We start from the raw sequence: 16626 nt of genomic DNA, 5'->3' as shown, positions 1-16626 counted from the left end.
ACAGAAATCAGGTCATTTAGAGTATCACCCATGAAATTCGAAATCCTGTTCAATTTTGTTTTACATTGTGTTCTACGTCACGTATATTATGCGAAGAAAAATCGTTCGATTTGTATGCATGGTGTAAAAAAAGTTATGTTTGAAGCATTACCTTACAGATTATCATTATTGTAATGATTTCATATGCTAATACTGAGTAACGTATTATTTTAAATTAACAAAAAACACGTATGTGAAACGGCCAACTAAAAAAGAAACAAACGAAAGAAGCATGAATGTAAAACGTAAAATTACAATAGATTTAAAGATTGTATGGCATTTTTTTGACAGGAGGCTCCGTTCGGGGTATTTTGCCCCCTGGCGAAAGTCTTGCGGGTCGATGATGATGATGAGGACAACACAACATAAAGTCCACGAGCGGAGTAAGCCTACAACTTAGCCGGGAATCGAACCCGGGCCCTCTGCATGGCTGTCAGCCCCACTGACTACTCATGCACAATGAATAATGAATGTTTAGGTACTTTACTCGTATGTGTTGAAAATGCTCCGAGAGCATACTGTGTACGGGTTATTTTCCAAAATGGTATTTAGGAAACCAGCTAAATTATACATGGATGAATGCAGTTTGAAAGCTTGTTTAATTTATGTTGTAACAAAAGATTTTATTTTTCAAAATTATGGAATGGTGGTGGGATATTTTGCAAAAATTCAAATCATTAGAAAAGTTTATTATGCATTTTCAAGGACGTTAATTACATATCAATTTTTGTAGTAAAACCTTTTTCTTGTGTCATCATTTCGAAACTATTTCCTCTAAACCTAATATGACAAATTACCGCTCGCGATGTGTCTTATCCTTAAAAGCGAAATTGTGCACAAACAAAAAATACGTACTTTGTCGTTTTATCCCCTCCACACACCCACCAAGTTTAATCAGAATCGTTTACCCTTGGGGACGTTCCTTTTTGAGTACAATGGACTGTCGAAGCGTGCACGCGATCTTCCTGTTGTCACGTGTCTCGTGGGCCGATGTCCGTCGTCCATCTAGCGGCGAGTTTGGGACATCGGCGCTCCTAAGAACCACACCTAGCTCCATAGGCAACGATATTACCATCGGTTTTGATTTTGCAGCCTCGACCTCATTGCTTGTTGAATGCACTTTATACATCTCGCCAACGGCCTTGCCGCAGTGGTAACACGGGTTGACGTCAGATCACCGAAGTTAAGCGCCGTTGGGGTTGAGCTTGCACTTGGATGGGTGGTCGTCCGGGTCTGCAGACCACTGTTGGCAAGCAGGGTGCACTCAGCCCTTGTGAATGCAATAGAGGAGCTACTTGACTGAGAAGTAGCGGCTCCGGTCACTGAATATGTCAACGGGTGGGAGGGCGGTGTGCTGACCACATGCCGCTCCGTATCCACAACTGCTGATTCTTGTCGGGTGAGAATGGCAAGGCGGTCGGATGATACCGTAGGGCCTTACGAGGCCTGTTCGGACGGAGCGTTTATACACCCCAGAAACCATTTAAATTTTTTCTGTGGTGTCACCGCTAGACACCACACGTGCTAGGTGGTAACTTTAAATCGGCCGCGGTCCATTAGTACAGGTCGGACCCGCGTGTCGCCACTGTCAGTGATCGCAGACCGAGCGCCACCACATGGCAGGTCTCGAGACACTGACTAGCACTCGCCCCAGTTGTACGGACGACTTAGCTAGCGATGCAACACTGACGAAGCCTCGCTCATTTGCAGAGAAGATAGTTAGAATAGCCTTCAGCTAAGTCAATGGCTACGACCTAGCAAGGCGCCATTAACAGATGATATTCTTTATACCGTACCGTCAAGAACGATGTATACAAATGATGGATTAAAGTTAAGTATTCCAGCAGCTACGTACTTTTCTTTATAGCATTCATTCCGTATCCTGTTTCAGACCTCACGCCAGCCTGCGTGAGTTTATCGCGTGCATTTCGGCCTCCTCTCTCAATTAGTGTGCGTAGTGTTGGCTAACTGCCAACACTACATTTTCTATGTTCGTTTATATTTGTAAAAGTATTACTTAAATTCAGTGATTAATTATGTGTATCACGGAAACTTCTGCTCCATTATTCCAGTACGAGAACCTGAACAGTTTTTAAACATAAAACGAAACAAAAAGCTACATTATAGCGTATGATTGTGAGGTAAACACGAAACTGTCGAAACAAAGACAAAGAGGAAAGAGAGGCGACACCTTAATGTCGCATTTTCCATATGCTCTGGAAACCGAGGGCCGGCGGTGCATGCGACCCAACTAGTGTATGGATCCGCTTCAGACTCACGACGATCTTGGCCGGAGGGCAGGATGTACTTCCGCTGAGCCATTGTATTTCGCGGTGAAGCGCATTCCACGCTGTGGTTTGTGAAACGATTGAGGCGAACAGACAGCGTGTTTCTTCTGAATAGACAGGAAGAGAGAATATATCTGTTGAAAAGTCAGTCAGAGGATTAGCGGGACAGATGCATTACATATAAGGGAGCGTCATATAAGGTAAATAACAGTTGGAGACTCCAATTGTGCGTGAGAACTTATATAACACTGATACCCAAATTAAGAAGAACATTAGTAATTTTTATACTAGCATAATCCTGGAATAACTTAACCAATTTTCTGGAAGGAAATAAGACTGTACGATAAATTCCTCAAGGATACTAAAAGCCAACTAAAATTCCTATATCTGAAATGTTCGATAAAGCGTACATTTTAAACAATACATATTAAACATGCTAGAATTATTTGGAGAATACAGAAAAGTTATTAATAAAAAGATTTATATAAATTAATTACAAACTCCTCCCTCATTCTGTAGTGTACAGTGAAAATACGGAAAAAATGTTATACCCAATATGACAACTTCCCATTTTCGTAAGGTCAACTTTCCATTCACATTTTTTTTTTTTTTTTTTGCAGACAGGAAAATGAGAAAACATGGAAGATATTACACCACCCATGCCATCGGGACCTGATACCGACCAAGAAACCGAGTAGAAGCCGAACCTTTTGTACGAAACTCCTTACACCAAAAACCTATGGAATAATGTTAGTGCTCACAAGCAAAGAACCATGAGTGCACGCTTCAAAAGATCGGCATTACGATAAAACTACCGAGAAAATTACGCTACACTCCGGAGTGTTGATTATAAAATCTTTGCATCCCACTGCCTCAATTACACTCATAGCTCACATACTCTAAAGAGAAAAACTGTAGTTCTGTCACTTACCCACTTGACGTTGTGTCTGAAGAGTACGAAACGGAGATCGGTGGAACACTCGTAGCCCTTCACATCCAACTGCCTCTGAAAATCAATTCACAGAGGCGATGGTAAATACAAAATATTTATTTACAAATTAACCAAGTACAGGGTGGGGCGAATAAAAGTGGCTCGGACAAATGGACACGATTGTATGTGAATGTATGCATATAACAACATCCGCCTTCAGCAACTTGCTGACTAGCACCGAAAAGTGCCAACGGATGCATGGTGGTCACTTTAAACATCGGCTTTAGTCAGGTTAGTATTGTATTTCCTTCCTTCTGCTGTGTTTCTTTGTACCCTGTAACTCTGATCATAGAATGAAGGCATTCACGACCGGATGACATAGTTGCTGGTAAATCTTTCCGGATGTGAGGTCGTGGTCCGAGAAACTCTTCTGTTCCTGTCTTTTCGTCCAGGACGAGTCGGCAAGATTCAGCAGCGGAGGAGCACCTCTGAGGATGTCCAGCGCAGTCCTGGACGAAACGTCAGAAACAGAAGAGTTTTTTGGACCACGACCTCACATCCCAAAAGGTTTACCAGCAGCTACCCTGTCACTCTGTTCTCTGGGCCACTTTTATCATCTCCACTCTGTATAAAGACATTACTAACTATTACGCTGAAAATTGTCAAAATTGCAACAGCCAAAAATTGTGGCTCAGTAGTAGTTGTGGTGATGTTTAGTCCGAAGACTGGTGTGGTGCAGCTTTCCACGCTAGTCTGCCGTGTGAAAACCTCTTCATTTCTACATAACTATACCCCATTGAACCTGTTTACTATATTCATACCTTGCTCTACCCCCGACGCTTTCCTTCGTTGCCAAATTGACGACGTCCTCATGTCTCACGATTATTCTGTCAGCGGAACCCTTCTGTTCGTCAAGCCATGGCACAAATTTCGTTTTTCCCGAGTTCGATAAAGTGTTTACATATAATATAGATATATTTTTACATTTAGTACATGGTTAGTCGATCTCTCCACCTATTCTTCGTCATACTTCTCTAGCACCACGTTTCAAAAGCTTGTAGTCTCTTCTTGTCTGAACCGATTATCATCTACACTTCACTTCTATACAACGCTACACTCCACCCAAGTACCTTCAGAAAGGACTTCCCAACAATTGAATTCATATTAGATGTTAACAAGTTCCTCTTTCTCAGAAATTCTTTGTCTGCTATAGGCAGTATACATCTTACATCTTCTCTAATTTGGCTGTCATCAGTTATTTTGCCTCGCAAACTCATCTACTGTTTGTGGTGCCTCACTTTCTAATTTAATTTCTTCAGACTCAACTTGTTTCATTCAACTACATTCCATTACCCTTGTCTTACTTTTGCTGATCGTACTCCTACAACCTCTTCTGATGACAACAAAATAATGGTTCAAATGGCTCTGAGCACTATGGGACTGAACATCTATGGTCATCAGTCCCCTAGAACTTAGAACTACTTAAACTTAACTAACCTAAGGACATCACACAACACCCAGTCATCACATGATGACAACACCCAAACTGTTCTTCTGCTCTTCCAAGATCTTGCTGTCCCTGAAAGAATTACAGTACTGTCAGCAAACACAAATATTTTCGCTGTGAACTTGAATTCCCTTTTAAAATTCATCCTTTATTTGTTTTTCCACTTGTTCAATGTACAGATTGAATAATATCGGGGATAAGCTACAACTGTCGTAGCGGCCCCTTATCCGTTAGAGGGCCCGCACAACAGACAAGTAAGGTGGGCTGCCGACCTCCCTTTAAGAGTTCAGATCAAAACATCGCCAGTGGGTGTAAACAACAACAGACTTTCCGCATGAACACGGAACTATTTCGTGAAAAGCTATGTGATAGAGATCCACCAATTGGAACTAATGTGACTACATGTAGCACTCCGCCGAATCGGCATTACGAACACGCCAGCAGAGTCTGACCAGCTGTGTGTACCATCAGGTTGGACAACTCCGGCCAATACCTACGCCAGCTCTAGCACAGTAGACACTCGCCGTAACATTCAGTAGAACGTTGTATCTTTGTAACTGGTAGTGTAGTACAGTATTTTGATTACTCGTGTTTTATTTTTATTGTCTTGTACTCTATTTTAGTTTTTGCCACCACAGGAGCCGTTGTGCTTCTTGTTGTTCTTGTGTTTGGAAATTAGAGGAAGCCAAGAAGGCAATTTAGTTATAATAAAGGGTGTTCAAACTTGATTGTTAGTTCTTTCCCGCCAACCGCAGGACACAACAACCCTGACTCACTTCTTTCCTGGCAAATGCTTCCGTTTCATCTCCTTCGACTTTTATAACTGCATTTTGGTTTCTGCCTGTACTGAAATCTTGATACCCTCAGAATTTCAAAAATAATGTGTTCAGTCACCATTGTCAAAAGCTTTCACTAGATCTAGAAGTGCTATGAACGTAAGCTTGTCTATCTTCTAAGGAAAGTCGTAGAGTCAGTATGGCTTCGCGTGTTGGTGCTTTTCTCTGGAACCCAGTTTTCCCATTCTCCTGTTAATAACTCATATCGGGTTTTTGATAGGTTCAAATGGCTCTGGGAACTATGGGACTTAACTTCTAAGGTCATCAGTCCCCTAGGACTTAGAATTACTTAAACCTAACTAACCTAAGGACATCACACACATTCATGGCCGAGGCACAATTCGAACCTGCGACTGTAGCAGTCGCGCTGTCCCAGACTGTAGCTCCTAGAACCGCTCGGCCCTCCGGCTGGATGATGTAATCTTAGGGAATGTCGTCTACTCCAGGGGCTTGTTTTGGTACTAGATCTTTCAGAGCACTGTCAAATTATTCTCACAATATCCTATCTCCAATTTCATTTTAACGAAGTTCCTTTTCCCTTTCCACAATATTCCCACATGCTCAATCCTAGTATATTTTCCTACCATCTTTGAGATTTCCCTTCTCTCCTTGTTACTGGTTTGCCATGTATTCTCTTGATTTTCATACAAATTCCCCCTCCTTTCTGCAAAGGACTCTTTCATTTTCCAATAAGCGACATCCACCTTACGCCCTAGAAGGCATTTCCCTTCTATCCATTCCTTCTCAGCTATTTAAACTTTCTGTCAATCTAATTTTTTAGGCGTCTGTATTCCCTTTCGCTTGCTTGATTGTTGTATTTTTACATTTCCTCCTTTGGTAAATTAAATTCAGTATCTGATGTGCTGTCAAAAGTTTTCTACTAGATTTTGTCTTTTTACCTATTTGATCCTCTGCTGCCTCCACTATTTCATCTTTCAAAGCTACCTGTTCGTCTTCTAGATTATTCCTTTCTCTAGTTTCAGGCAATTATTTTTAGCGCTCCCACTGCAAGGCCCACCAGAATGTGGTTCTTTTCTACCGAGGTCGCATCTCCTTAATTTCGTATCATTTTGCCATTCTTTCAATTTTAATTTGTCAAATGAATGGGCCAGAACCAGGGGCAGATTCCGGAGAGGTGGAGTATAGGAAACCCTCTTTTCTTGTACTTACGCGATGCTCAGATAATGGAGAGACTTCATACGAAACTTAAACGCGAAATAAGTAGCAGTATCTCTCATTGAAGCCAAAAGACGCAAACCGTTTGTTGTAGGAAAGGGTCGAACGCTGTGATGAGACGATAACGGTCCGTACAGGTTCGTCCACAGTGTTGTCTCAACACTGAAGTACTGTAAAGGTCGTATGGACCTGTCTGCATCGACACGTCTCCGTCGTATGAAGCTAGCTGGATTAGTTAATGCTATGCCATTGCACCAGTTTCCATCATTCATAAACCAGAAACGTCGTGGATGGCAGCGGCACGTGATTGACGTCGCTGGCGTATTGTCCTGCGAATGGACGAATGTTAAATTAACCTGTCCTACAGTCATGTCTTAAGATGCCATTGCAATGCAGCGGCTGTGGCAACAGAAATCTCGGCAGAAACCGTGCGCCTGACGAATGACACTCCTGTAATTTAACTGACTGCAAACCTTAACAAAGGAGCATCTGCAAGCGCGTGATGGCAGACAGACCAGAGTAGCGTGTATGGAGAATAAATTACAGCGGTTTGGTGCGCCAGTATATACAGCATATGATCTCGACTACTATGTGTTGAGGTTAATATCAACTGGAACCACTACAGCAGGGAAGGTGCAACACCTACTCTATTGCACTTCCTTCAGGCAACTCCACATGACAAATTTCAAGTTTTCAAGTTTACAATTCCTGGTCACACGTAACGAGCAACGTGTGAGTTCCGTTCGTAGAGCTACAGTTACGGTTTCTTCCTTGATCATCACGCTTGCTGGAGATGTCACGTATTATTAAGCACCAGGAAGAAACGATTAATATATACGAGGGCTGTTCGGAAAGCAAGGTCAGATCAGCTGCGAAATGAAAACTACAGTGGAAATAAAAAAAAATTTTATTCGTAACAGTTAGCCACATCTTCCAGCTACCTCTCTAAATAGTCGCACTCCGACTTAAACATCTGATGTGGCGTTGTACAAACTCTCCAGTCTCTGAAAGTAGCCGCTTGTGCTTTCCGCCAATTCTCTACGCTGCTCTGCCATTCGTTGTTTGTGCCAAAATGTTGTCTTCGTAGCCAGCGGTTCATGTAAGCAGAGATGAACGACGGAGGAAGCAGATTAAGGGCTGCATTGGGGATGATCAAACATTTTTCATCGGAATCGCTGCAAGAGCGTCTTCATTGCCCCTGCAGAATGCAGCTGAAAATTGTCTTGAGGACAGAAATGCACGACATTTATGTTATGTGGGCTGCATAGCTTCAGGCGAAATCTCTCACCAGATCCACACACTTGGCGGAAGAAACTGTTGTTTCAGGCATTTCTACGTGATCACTTTGCGCTCTGAATTGAAAAGAGCGATGTGAAGCGATCGACAGGCATACTAAAGACACTGCCCAACATATCTGTGCAGAGTTTCATCTGATTTTCAAAATGGTTTCCATTTCGCGCCTAATCAGACCTTACCTTCCGAATACGCCTCGCAATTTTAATATTATCATCCAAGAAAATGTGATTTGTATGGCCCATTTTAGCTTCTCAGATTACAGGCTGTAATTGTGAAGGATAAATAAATAAAATAAACAAATCACCTATTTAATATCTCTAGAATAGGATCGGGTAGCAGTCTGTTGGACCAGCAACGAATTACGACGTTTTGTCAACTCGCATAGAACCCGAATTTAAGGAGCTTCTCCAGTATAACACCCAAGCCGTCTTAGACTCAGCCCTACATCATTTAGAGACGCTGATTGCAGCTCTGCATCCTGTACTTAATTCACGAAGTTTAGAATCACTTAGAGTCCGATGATAATGATATGTTTATTTAATTCTTTGGCACCAGTTCAGAAATCTATTTTGAGACAGCGACGGTCTGCTGTAGATCTTGGAACACGTCTTGTGTTTGCATATTATGACATTTCTGGAGACTGAAAATCGTGTTCGTAGGAATCAACATAGGTTCTGAAAACAGCGATCGTGTGCAACCCAGCTCACTCTGTTCATCCACGAAGCTCAGAATGCAGTAACTACCGTCATCCACGTTCATATAGTGCTCCTTGACTGCCCCGCGACGTTCGATACAGTTTCCTCAAAATACAAGCGTACGGAAAATCAGAACAGCTGTGTGACTGCATTGAAGAGATTCTTGCAGAAAGAATTCAGCAAATTGTTTCAAACGGAGACAATTCTTTAGAGTTAATAGTTTCTTCGGTCGTAATTCAAGCTAGTCTTTTTGGACCATTAATTTTCACATTATATAAAATAGAGTGTATAACGCTGGAAGTTCCGTGACGCTTACCTCGGATGATGCTGTTGTTGTTGTTGTAGTTGTGGTCTTCAGTCCTGAGACTGGTTTGATGCAGATCTCCATGTTACTCTATCCTGTGTAAGCTTCTACATCTCCCAGTACCTACTGCAGCCTACATCCTTCTGAATCTGCTTAGTGTATTCATCTATTGGTCTCCCTCTACGATCTTTACCCTCCACGCTGCCCTCCAGTACTAAATTGGTTATCCCTTGATGCCTCAGAACATGTCCTACCAACCGATCCCTTCTTATTGTCAAGTTGTGCCACAAACTCCTCTTCTCCCAAATTCTATTCAATACCTCCTCATTAGTTATGAGAAACACCCATCTAATCTTCAGCATTCTTCTGTAGCACAACATTTCGAAAACTTCTATTCTAGTATACGGCTAGAACACGGTACCGAAATGCAGGAACACCTGCAGAGGATCGATGCTTGGTGCAGGGGTGACCAGCTGACGCTCAATGTAAGCAAATGTAATATTTTGTGCACAGATATGCAGAAATACTCATTACTGTGCGATGACAGGAAGCATTACAGGATTACTGGAAGCAGTTACGTCCGTAAAATATCTGGGAGTAGCCGTATGGAGTGATTTCAAGTGGGTCGACCATATAAAATCAAACGCAGGTAAGGCAGGTACCAGATTGAGCTTCATTGGAAGCCTTCTCACGAAATGTAGTCCATCTACAAAGAAAGTAGAGCTCGTTAACTTCGAACGTGGGCTAGTCATTGGATGTTACCCGAGAAACTGATCCATCTGGGGCATTTCAGTTCTCCTAGAAATGCCCAAGTCGACTGTTGGTGACGTGATTGTGAATTGGAAATGCGAAGGAACGACCACAGCTGAACCAAGATTAGCCAGACCTCATGTACTAACGGGCAGCGGCCGTTGAGCATTGCAGAGGCTCGTTGTAAAAATTCCATCTAGCACTATGATTGTGCGTAGGAAGTTAAAAAGAACGGAGTACAGCGATTGAGCAGCTCCTCATAAGCCACACATATCTGTAGTCACTGGTAAGCAACTTGAGGCGGTGTAAACAGCGACGACAAAGGACAGTCAACGATTGAAAATTAGTGATTTGGATTGATCAATCATACCACACCCTGTAACAGTCCAGTGAAAGGGTTTGAATTTGGATAGTGCCTGGAAGATGTTAGCTGCCGTCATATGTAATGCCAACAGTGAAGTACGCAGGAGGTGTTTTTCGTAGGAAGGGATATGGTCACCCTACTGTGCTTAAGGAAACGCTAAATACGGAACGATATCAACAAATTTACAGTATCCAATACTGCGTAGAGTAGGAACGGTTTGGGGATGACGACTGTTTGCATCAGCAAGACAATGCAAAAGTCTCAAACGAGTATCTTGGGGGCAATGGTTTGTGGATAATAACAATTCTGAAATGGACTGGCCTGCCCTGAGTCCCGATCTGAACGGAATGGAACACGTTTTGGGTGAGTTAGAACATCGATTTCACTCCCAGACATCAGCGCTCAACATCACTACCTTCTTTGCTTTCAGCTCTTGAGGAATAAAGCGCTGCTTTCCTCCAAAAACATAAAACATGCCGATACGTCATCTAAATTGTCCCCAGTAGAGTTCAGGCCTTCATAAAGGTGATGGATGGACACATCCAGCACTAATGTCCATTATTTTTAGATTGACGCATACGTTCGTAGCGTTTTTGTTTCGCTTATTGGTATTCTGGTTGCTATAGGTTTATTTGTGAATTGGCATTTTTTATTCGCAGTTCAATGTTGCTATTTGAGTTTACGTATGGTTATTTTGTCATTTGTAGATAGTAGGTGCAGCTGTGGTTGTTAGAAAATAGCCTACCAAATGGAGAAATTGGAACATTTCCGACATATTCTTCTGTTTGAGTTCAGTAGAGGGGAGACAGTAGCGGAGGCAGCCAGAAACATTTGCGCGTTGTTTGGGAATAATGCCACTGGACAGAGCACGTCAAGAATATTGTTTTCTTTTTTATTTTAAGGGGGATTGGCATTAGTGACTCTCCACGTTTAGGAAGACCTTCAAGGTTTGATGAAGAACGTTCAAACACATCAACCCACAATGATCCACGTCAGTGTAGCTACTCGAGAACCCGCGAATACGATGAACTGTGATTTTTCCACAATTGTGCTTCATCTGCACGCAGTGGGGAAGGTTGAAAAATAGGGTGTAATGGGCACCGCATGCTCTAAGACAAAACCATCAGTGGGTGCCATAAGCGCATCTCTGCTTGCTCGTCATCAATTCGCTCGTAAACAACACCCACCATTTCTATCCTGTATCGTTACTGGTGACGAGAAGTTGTAGCTTTATGCTAACATAAGTAAAACAAAGGAACGCCTGAGCCCAAACAAAGCCGCAACTCCCCTTACACAGACCTGCGTGCATCCATAAAAGATAATGTTATGATGTGATGGAACGTGAACGGTTTGGAATACTACGAATTGCTTACCCGCGGTGTAACCACCACTGCCGACATTTATTCTCAACAACTGAGACGTCCAAGAACAACTACCAGGAAGACAGCGTGAAGTGAAGCTATTCCACTGTAACACCTGGCCACATTCTGCTATACTGACAAAAATACTATGCAGGAGTTGGGTTGGAAGTCATTCCGCACCCACCTTATTCACCTGTTCTCGCATCCTCATATTTTCACCTTTTCGGCTGTCTATCGAACAACTTTTGGGGTATTTCGTTTCGGGATGAAAATGCGCCCCGAACGTGGTTCGGCGAGTTTTTCGCCTCAAATAGAAAAGTTGCCCCAGCGATGGCATACTGTAGTAAATAATTAAGGAGAATATATTATTGGTGACTAAAGTTTGCGTTAATTTATGTAAAAACTCTACGAACTTGCGCACCAACCCAGTAGGTTTGATCAGAAAATGCAATTCCTGAAAAACTTTGTGTGGAAGATAAATAAATAAACAAATAGTGGCATAACGAAGAACAGCGTCACGACACCGACACAGAATCGCATTAATGACAAATTAAACGTCAATCCACCAACTATCTACACTACTGGCAATTAAAATTGCTACACCACGAAGACGACGTGCTACAGACGCGAAATTTAACCGACAGGAAGAGGATGCTGTTATATGCAAATGATTGGCTTTTCAGAGCGTTCACACAAGGTTGGCACCGGTGGGGACACCTACAACGTGCTGACATGAGGAAAGTTTCCAACCGATTTCTCATACACAAACAGCGGTTGACCGGCGTTGCCTGGTGAAACGTTGTTGTGATGCCTCGTGTAAGGAGGAGAAACGCATACCATCACGTTTCCGATTTTGATAAAGGTCGGATTCCAGCCTATCGCGATTGACGTTTAACGTACCGCGATATTGTTGCTCGCGTTGGTCTAGATCCAATGACTGTTAGCAGAATACGGAATCGATGGGTTCAGGAGGGTAATACGGAACGCCGTGCTGGATCCCAACGGCCTCGTATCACTAGCAGTTGAGATGACGGGCATCTTATCCGCATGGCTGTAACGGATCGTGCAGCCACGTCTCGATCCCTGAGTCAACAGATGGGGACGTTTGCAAGAAAACAACAATCTGCACGAACAGCTCGATGACGTTTGCATGAGTATGGACTATCAGCTCGGAGACCATGGCTGCGGTTACCCTTGACGCTGCATCACAGACAGGAGCGCCCGCGATGGTGTACTCTACGACGAACCTGGATACACGAATGACAAAACATCATTTTTTCTGATGAATCTAGGTTCTGTTTGCAGCATCATGATGGTCGCATCCGTGTTTGGCGACATCGCGGTGAACGCACATTGGTAACGTGTATTCGTCATCGCCATACTGGCGTATCACCCGGCGTGATCGTATGGGGTGCCATTGGTTACACGTCTCGGTCACCTCTTGTGCGCACTGACGGGACTTGAACAGTAGACGTAACATTTCATATGTGCTACGACCCGTGGCACTACCCTTCATTCGATCCCTGCGAAACTCTACATTTCAGCAGGATAATGCACGACTGCATGTTGCAGGTCGTGTACGGCCTTTCTGTATACAGAATATGTTCGATTGCTGCCATGGCCAGCACATTCTCCAGATCTCTCACCAACTGAAAAGTCAGATCAATGGTGGCCGAGCAACTGGATCGTCACAATACGCCAGTCACTACTCGTGTTGAAGCTGAGTGGACGGCTGTACCTGTACACGCAATTCAAGCTCTGTTTGACTCAATGCCCAGGCGTATCCAGGCCGTTATTATGGCCAGAGGTGGTAGTTCTGGGTACTGATTTCTCAGAATCTGTTCACCCAAATTGCGTGAAAATGTAATCACATACCAATTATAGTATAATATATTTGTCCAATGAATACTCGTTTATCATCTGCATTTCTTGAAACTTCCTGGCAGATTAAAACTGTGTGCTCGACCGAGACTCGAACTCGGGACCTTTGCCTTTCGCGCGCAAGTGCTCTACCACCTTTTTTTTTTTTTTTTTTTTTTTTTTTTTTTTTCCTAATGAACCGCTGCAGGAGCAGGACGACGGGCAGGGCAGGGGTCGACACCCGAAGCCTGGCCATTCCGCCGCCACGCCCAAGTAACGTGTTCGAGTTCGAGGATCGAAGGATCAGGAAGAGGATGGAGTGGGTTTGTCGATGTTGTTCTTTTTATTTATTTATTTCTTTAATTTTTATAACATTTTTTTTGTGTATTATAGATTTATTTTTGTTTCATTACAAAGAAAGATCCTACAACTGCCGTAGCCGAGCGTCCGAGTCGTCTTCTCGTCTGTTGGGAGGGGTTCCCCCCTATTCCGTCCGTAGAGGATCAATATGCTCCAGGATTCTTCTTCATTTTCAGCGTCTCATACCCGGAACGCCCCAGTGAGGAGGAGGATCCGCAAATAATGAACCTAAATAATTTGCGAAACGAGTTCTGTACTTCGGGTGGCGGCTGAAAGCTGCATGTGTCGTCATCAATAGGGACCAAAAGTCGAGTGTGCCTTTGGGAGCATCGCAAAATATGTAGTAAACGGCCATGCCTTTTAGCCAGTTAACGGCGTTCGTTCTGGTTGATGGAAAGTATACGACGTCGGGGCGCAATACGTCATCAGGGGAGATAGACTCCGGCAATCGCCGCAAGAGTAATGCCAGCATGCGCTGCGTCAGTAGCCAGCACTCGCTGGTCGCGGCACACGTCAGACGGTGTGCATCCGAGTCAGCGACTGAGCATGTCGGACACAAGGGGTCGTCCGTCAGATGTATGGAATGTAACCTCTGACGTGTAGCGAACTTCCCATTCACAACTACGTACCACAATGAACGCACCGTCGTAGGTAGAAAAGGCGTGTGTACCGCTCGCCACACTGTGTTCCAGGCAACTTCAGGGTGTCTTCAGGGTGACCGTATTTACAGGTTGCCGCTGCTGATAGAGGCGATAATAGTCTTTTGTGCTGGGCTTCCGTGTCGTCGGAAGTTCTGAACGTAAGTAGCTGAAGTCAACAAAGAAGTCTCTGATGTGGGTGAGTGCCGGCGAAATGTGTCCTACAGAAACCGGGGGATGCAGAGAGTGTGGTGCCACTTCCGCTATCAGGGTGCCCGTCAGAGTGGCGTGGGCAGAGGTCCACGTGCGACGCATAGTGTTGAGGTAAAGCGATCGCGCACGGTTATATACGTGAATTAAACCGATACCGCCCGCCCGCTGCGGCAGCGTCAGGGTGGCGTATCGGACTTTAAAAACCAGACCGGTGCTTACGAAATGTCCATATGCTGCTTGAAATCTGTCGGCCATCGTAGCTGTCAAGGGAAGGATATGCGCAAAATAGTTCAGTTTTGAGACGAGATAGGTGTTCACATAACGTGTTCTGAGGAGCATATCCAAGCGACGCAGTTTGTTGTCCTGCAGCAGAGCACGTGTCTGGTGTAGGAGCCGGCGGTACGTAGCCGCCGCCGTGCGGCGGACATTGCTATAGAATTGCACTCCTAAACACTTGAGTACGGGCACCTTGTCAAAGGGCACCGCCGTTGTGTGGGAAATCCCCCCTCCTACATCCATGTATTTTGTCTTCTTCACGTTGATGACGCTCCCAGCGACCGCCCCGTACTGGCGTAGCCACTGTAGCGCCATATGCATTTCATCCTCTGATCTGGCCAGGAACACCACGTCATCGGCGAATGCACCACAACAAAAGGTCACGTCCCGCAAGGAGATACCAGTTAATCGCTGCCGTAGACCATGTAAAGCTGGTTCAAGTGCTGCAGCAAATAATATGCCCGACAGGGGGCACCCTTGTCGCACTGACCGTCCAACAACAATGTGACCAGACTGATAACCGTTGACCATCATGCGGGAGCGCGCTCCGTGGACCAGTCGAAGGACCACCTGTGCAGACTCCGGAGAGAGGCCCATGCGATGCAAAACTGCGCCTAAGAAGCCGTGATCGACGCGGTCGAATGCGTGGTCAAAATCTACGGCGACAAGGGCGCCTCGTATTTTGCAGGCCGCCGTCAAAGCAATGACGTCGCGGTATGCTCCTAACGCCGTATGAATGTTGCTGACACCACCTAAACATGTCTGATCGGTGTGGATGGCTTTCCCGATAGCGGTGTGGAGACGCGCGCGGAGGATACGGGCGAAGATCTTGTAGTCGTTGTTGAGGAGTGTGAGTGGGCGAAAATCCTGCCACCTACAACCACCATTCGGTTTCGGAACTGGAATCAAGATGCCTTCTGTGAATTCTGTGGGGACAGTGAAATCAGGGCGGATCAGGTCTTGAAACATTTGGAGCCACTTGTCACCCATAAGGTGGTAAAAAGTGCGGTAGAATTCCAGGGGTAAACCGTCCGGTCCAGGCGACTTGTTCGGTGCTCCGCGTGCCAAGGCCGATGTCAGCTCGTCGGGTGTAATGGGCAACAGCAGACTATCATCGGGTGCCACGTCCCGAGGGGCGGGAAAATCGTGCAACAGCCCGTCATAATCACGTACATTTCGCGGATCTTCCATGTACAAGGTCCCATAGTGTCTGGCGAACGTGTGCGCGATGTCCGCTTGTGTCACTGCGCGCCCGCCGTCCTCCGTGTTTACCGCCGTAATGAGCTGACGTTTGCGGTGGCGCCTCTCGCGCACAATGTGATACACTGACGCTGTTTCGTTGGGGATACAGTCTTGCACTCGCGCACGGATGCGGGCACCGTCTAGCTGCTCTGTCCTGATGCGAAGTAGACGAGCTTTGATGCGTTGTACGGACATCTGACGTTCGGGAGACGGCGGTTGCGTCGCCAGCTCACGTAACGCTGTATAGTAAAATTCCGATGTTGCCCTTTGCCAGTTCGATCTGTCACGCCCGTAGGCCATCAAGGTCTTTCGGAGGGCAGGTTTTACACATCCCAGCCACCACAGCAACGTGGAAGCATACATAGGCAGGCGCCTGATACATCGACGCCACGTGTCAGTGACTGCTCGCCGACACGCTTCCTCGCGAAGGAGGGAGACGTTCAGCGTCCACGGGCCCCTGCTGCGTCTTGTGAGTTGTCGGGGCAAGGTG

The 16626-nt window shown here is 45.0% G+C and overlaps 1 protein-coding gene across 3 annotated transcripts in view; it reads right to left on the bottom strand.

Annotated features, from left to right (window-relative positions):
* The window catches only part of LOC124615803 (inactive dipeptidyl peptidase 10), a 1404300-nt gene that overhangs the window by 308752 nt on the left and 1078922 nt on the right, over positions 1-16626 (bottom strand). For all 3 annotated transcript variants that reach the window (XM_047143937.1, XM_047143938.1, XM_047143936.1), the window contains exon 6: positions 3259-3333. In XM_047143937.1, coding sequence (XP_046999893.1) covers positions 3259-3333 — 75 coding nt within the window. The remainder of the gene's footprint in view (positions 1-3258; positions 3334-16626) is intronic.

Source organism: Schistocerca americana, chromosome 5, assembly GCF_021461395.2.
Source record: "Schistocerca americana isolate TAMUIC-IGC-003095 chromosome 5, iqSchAmer2.1, whole genome shotgun sequence".
In the NCBI taxonomy this organism is placed as follows: Eukaryota; Metazoa; Arthropoda; class Insecta; order Orthoptera; family Acrididae; genus Schistocerca; species Schistocerca americana.
Note: the sequence above shows the minus strand (reverse complement) of the source record. Positions and strands in the feature narration are given on the sequence as shown.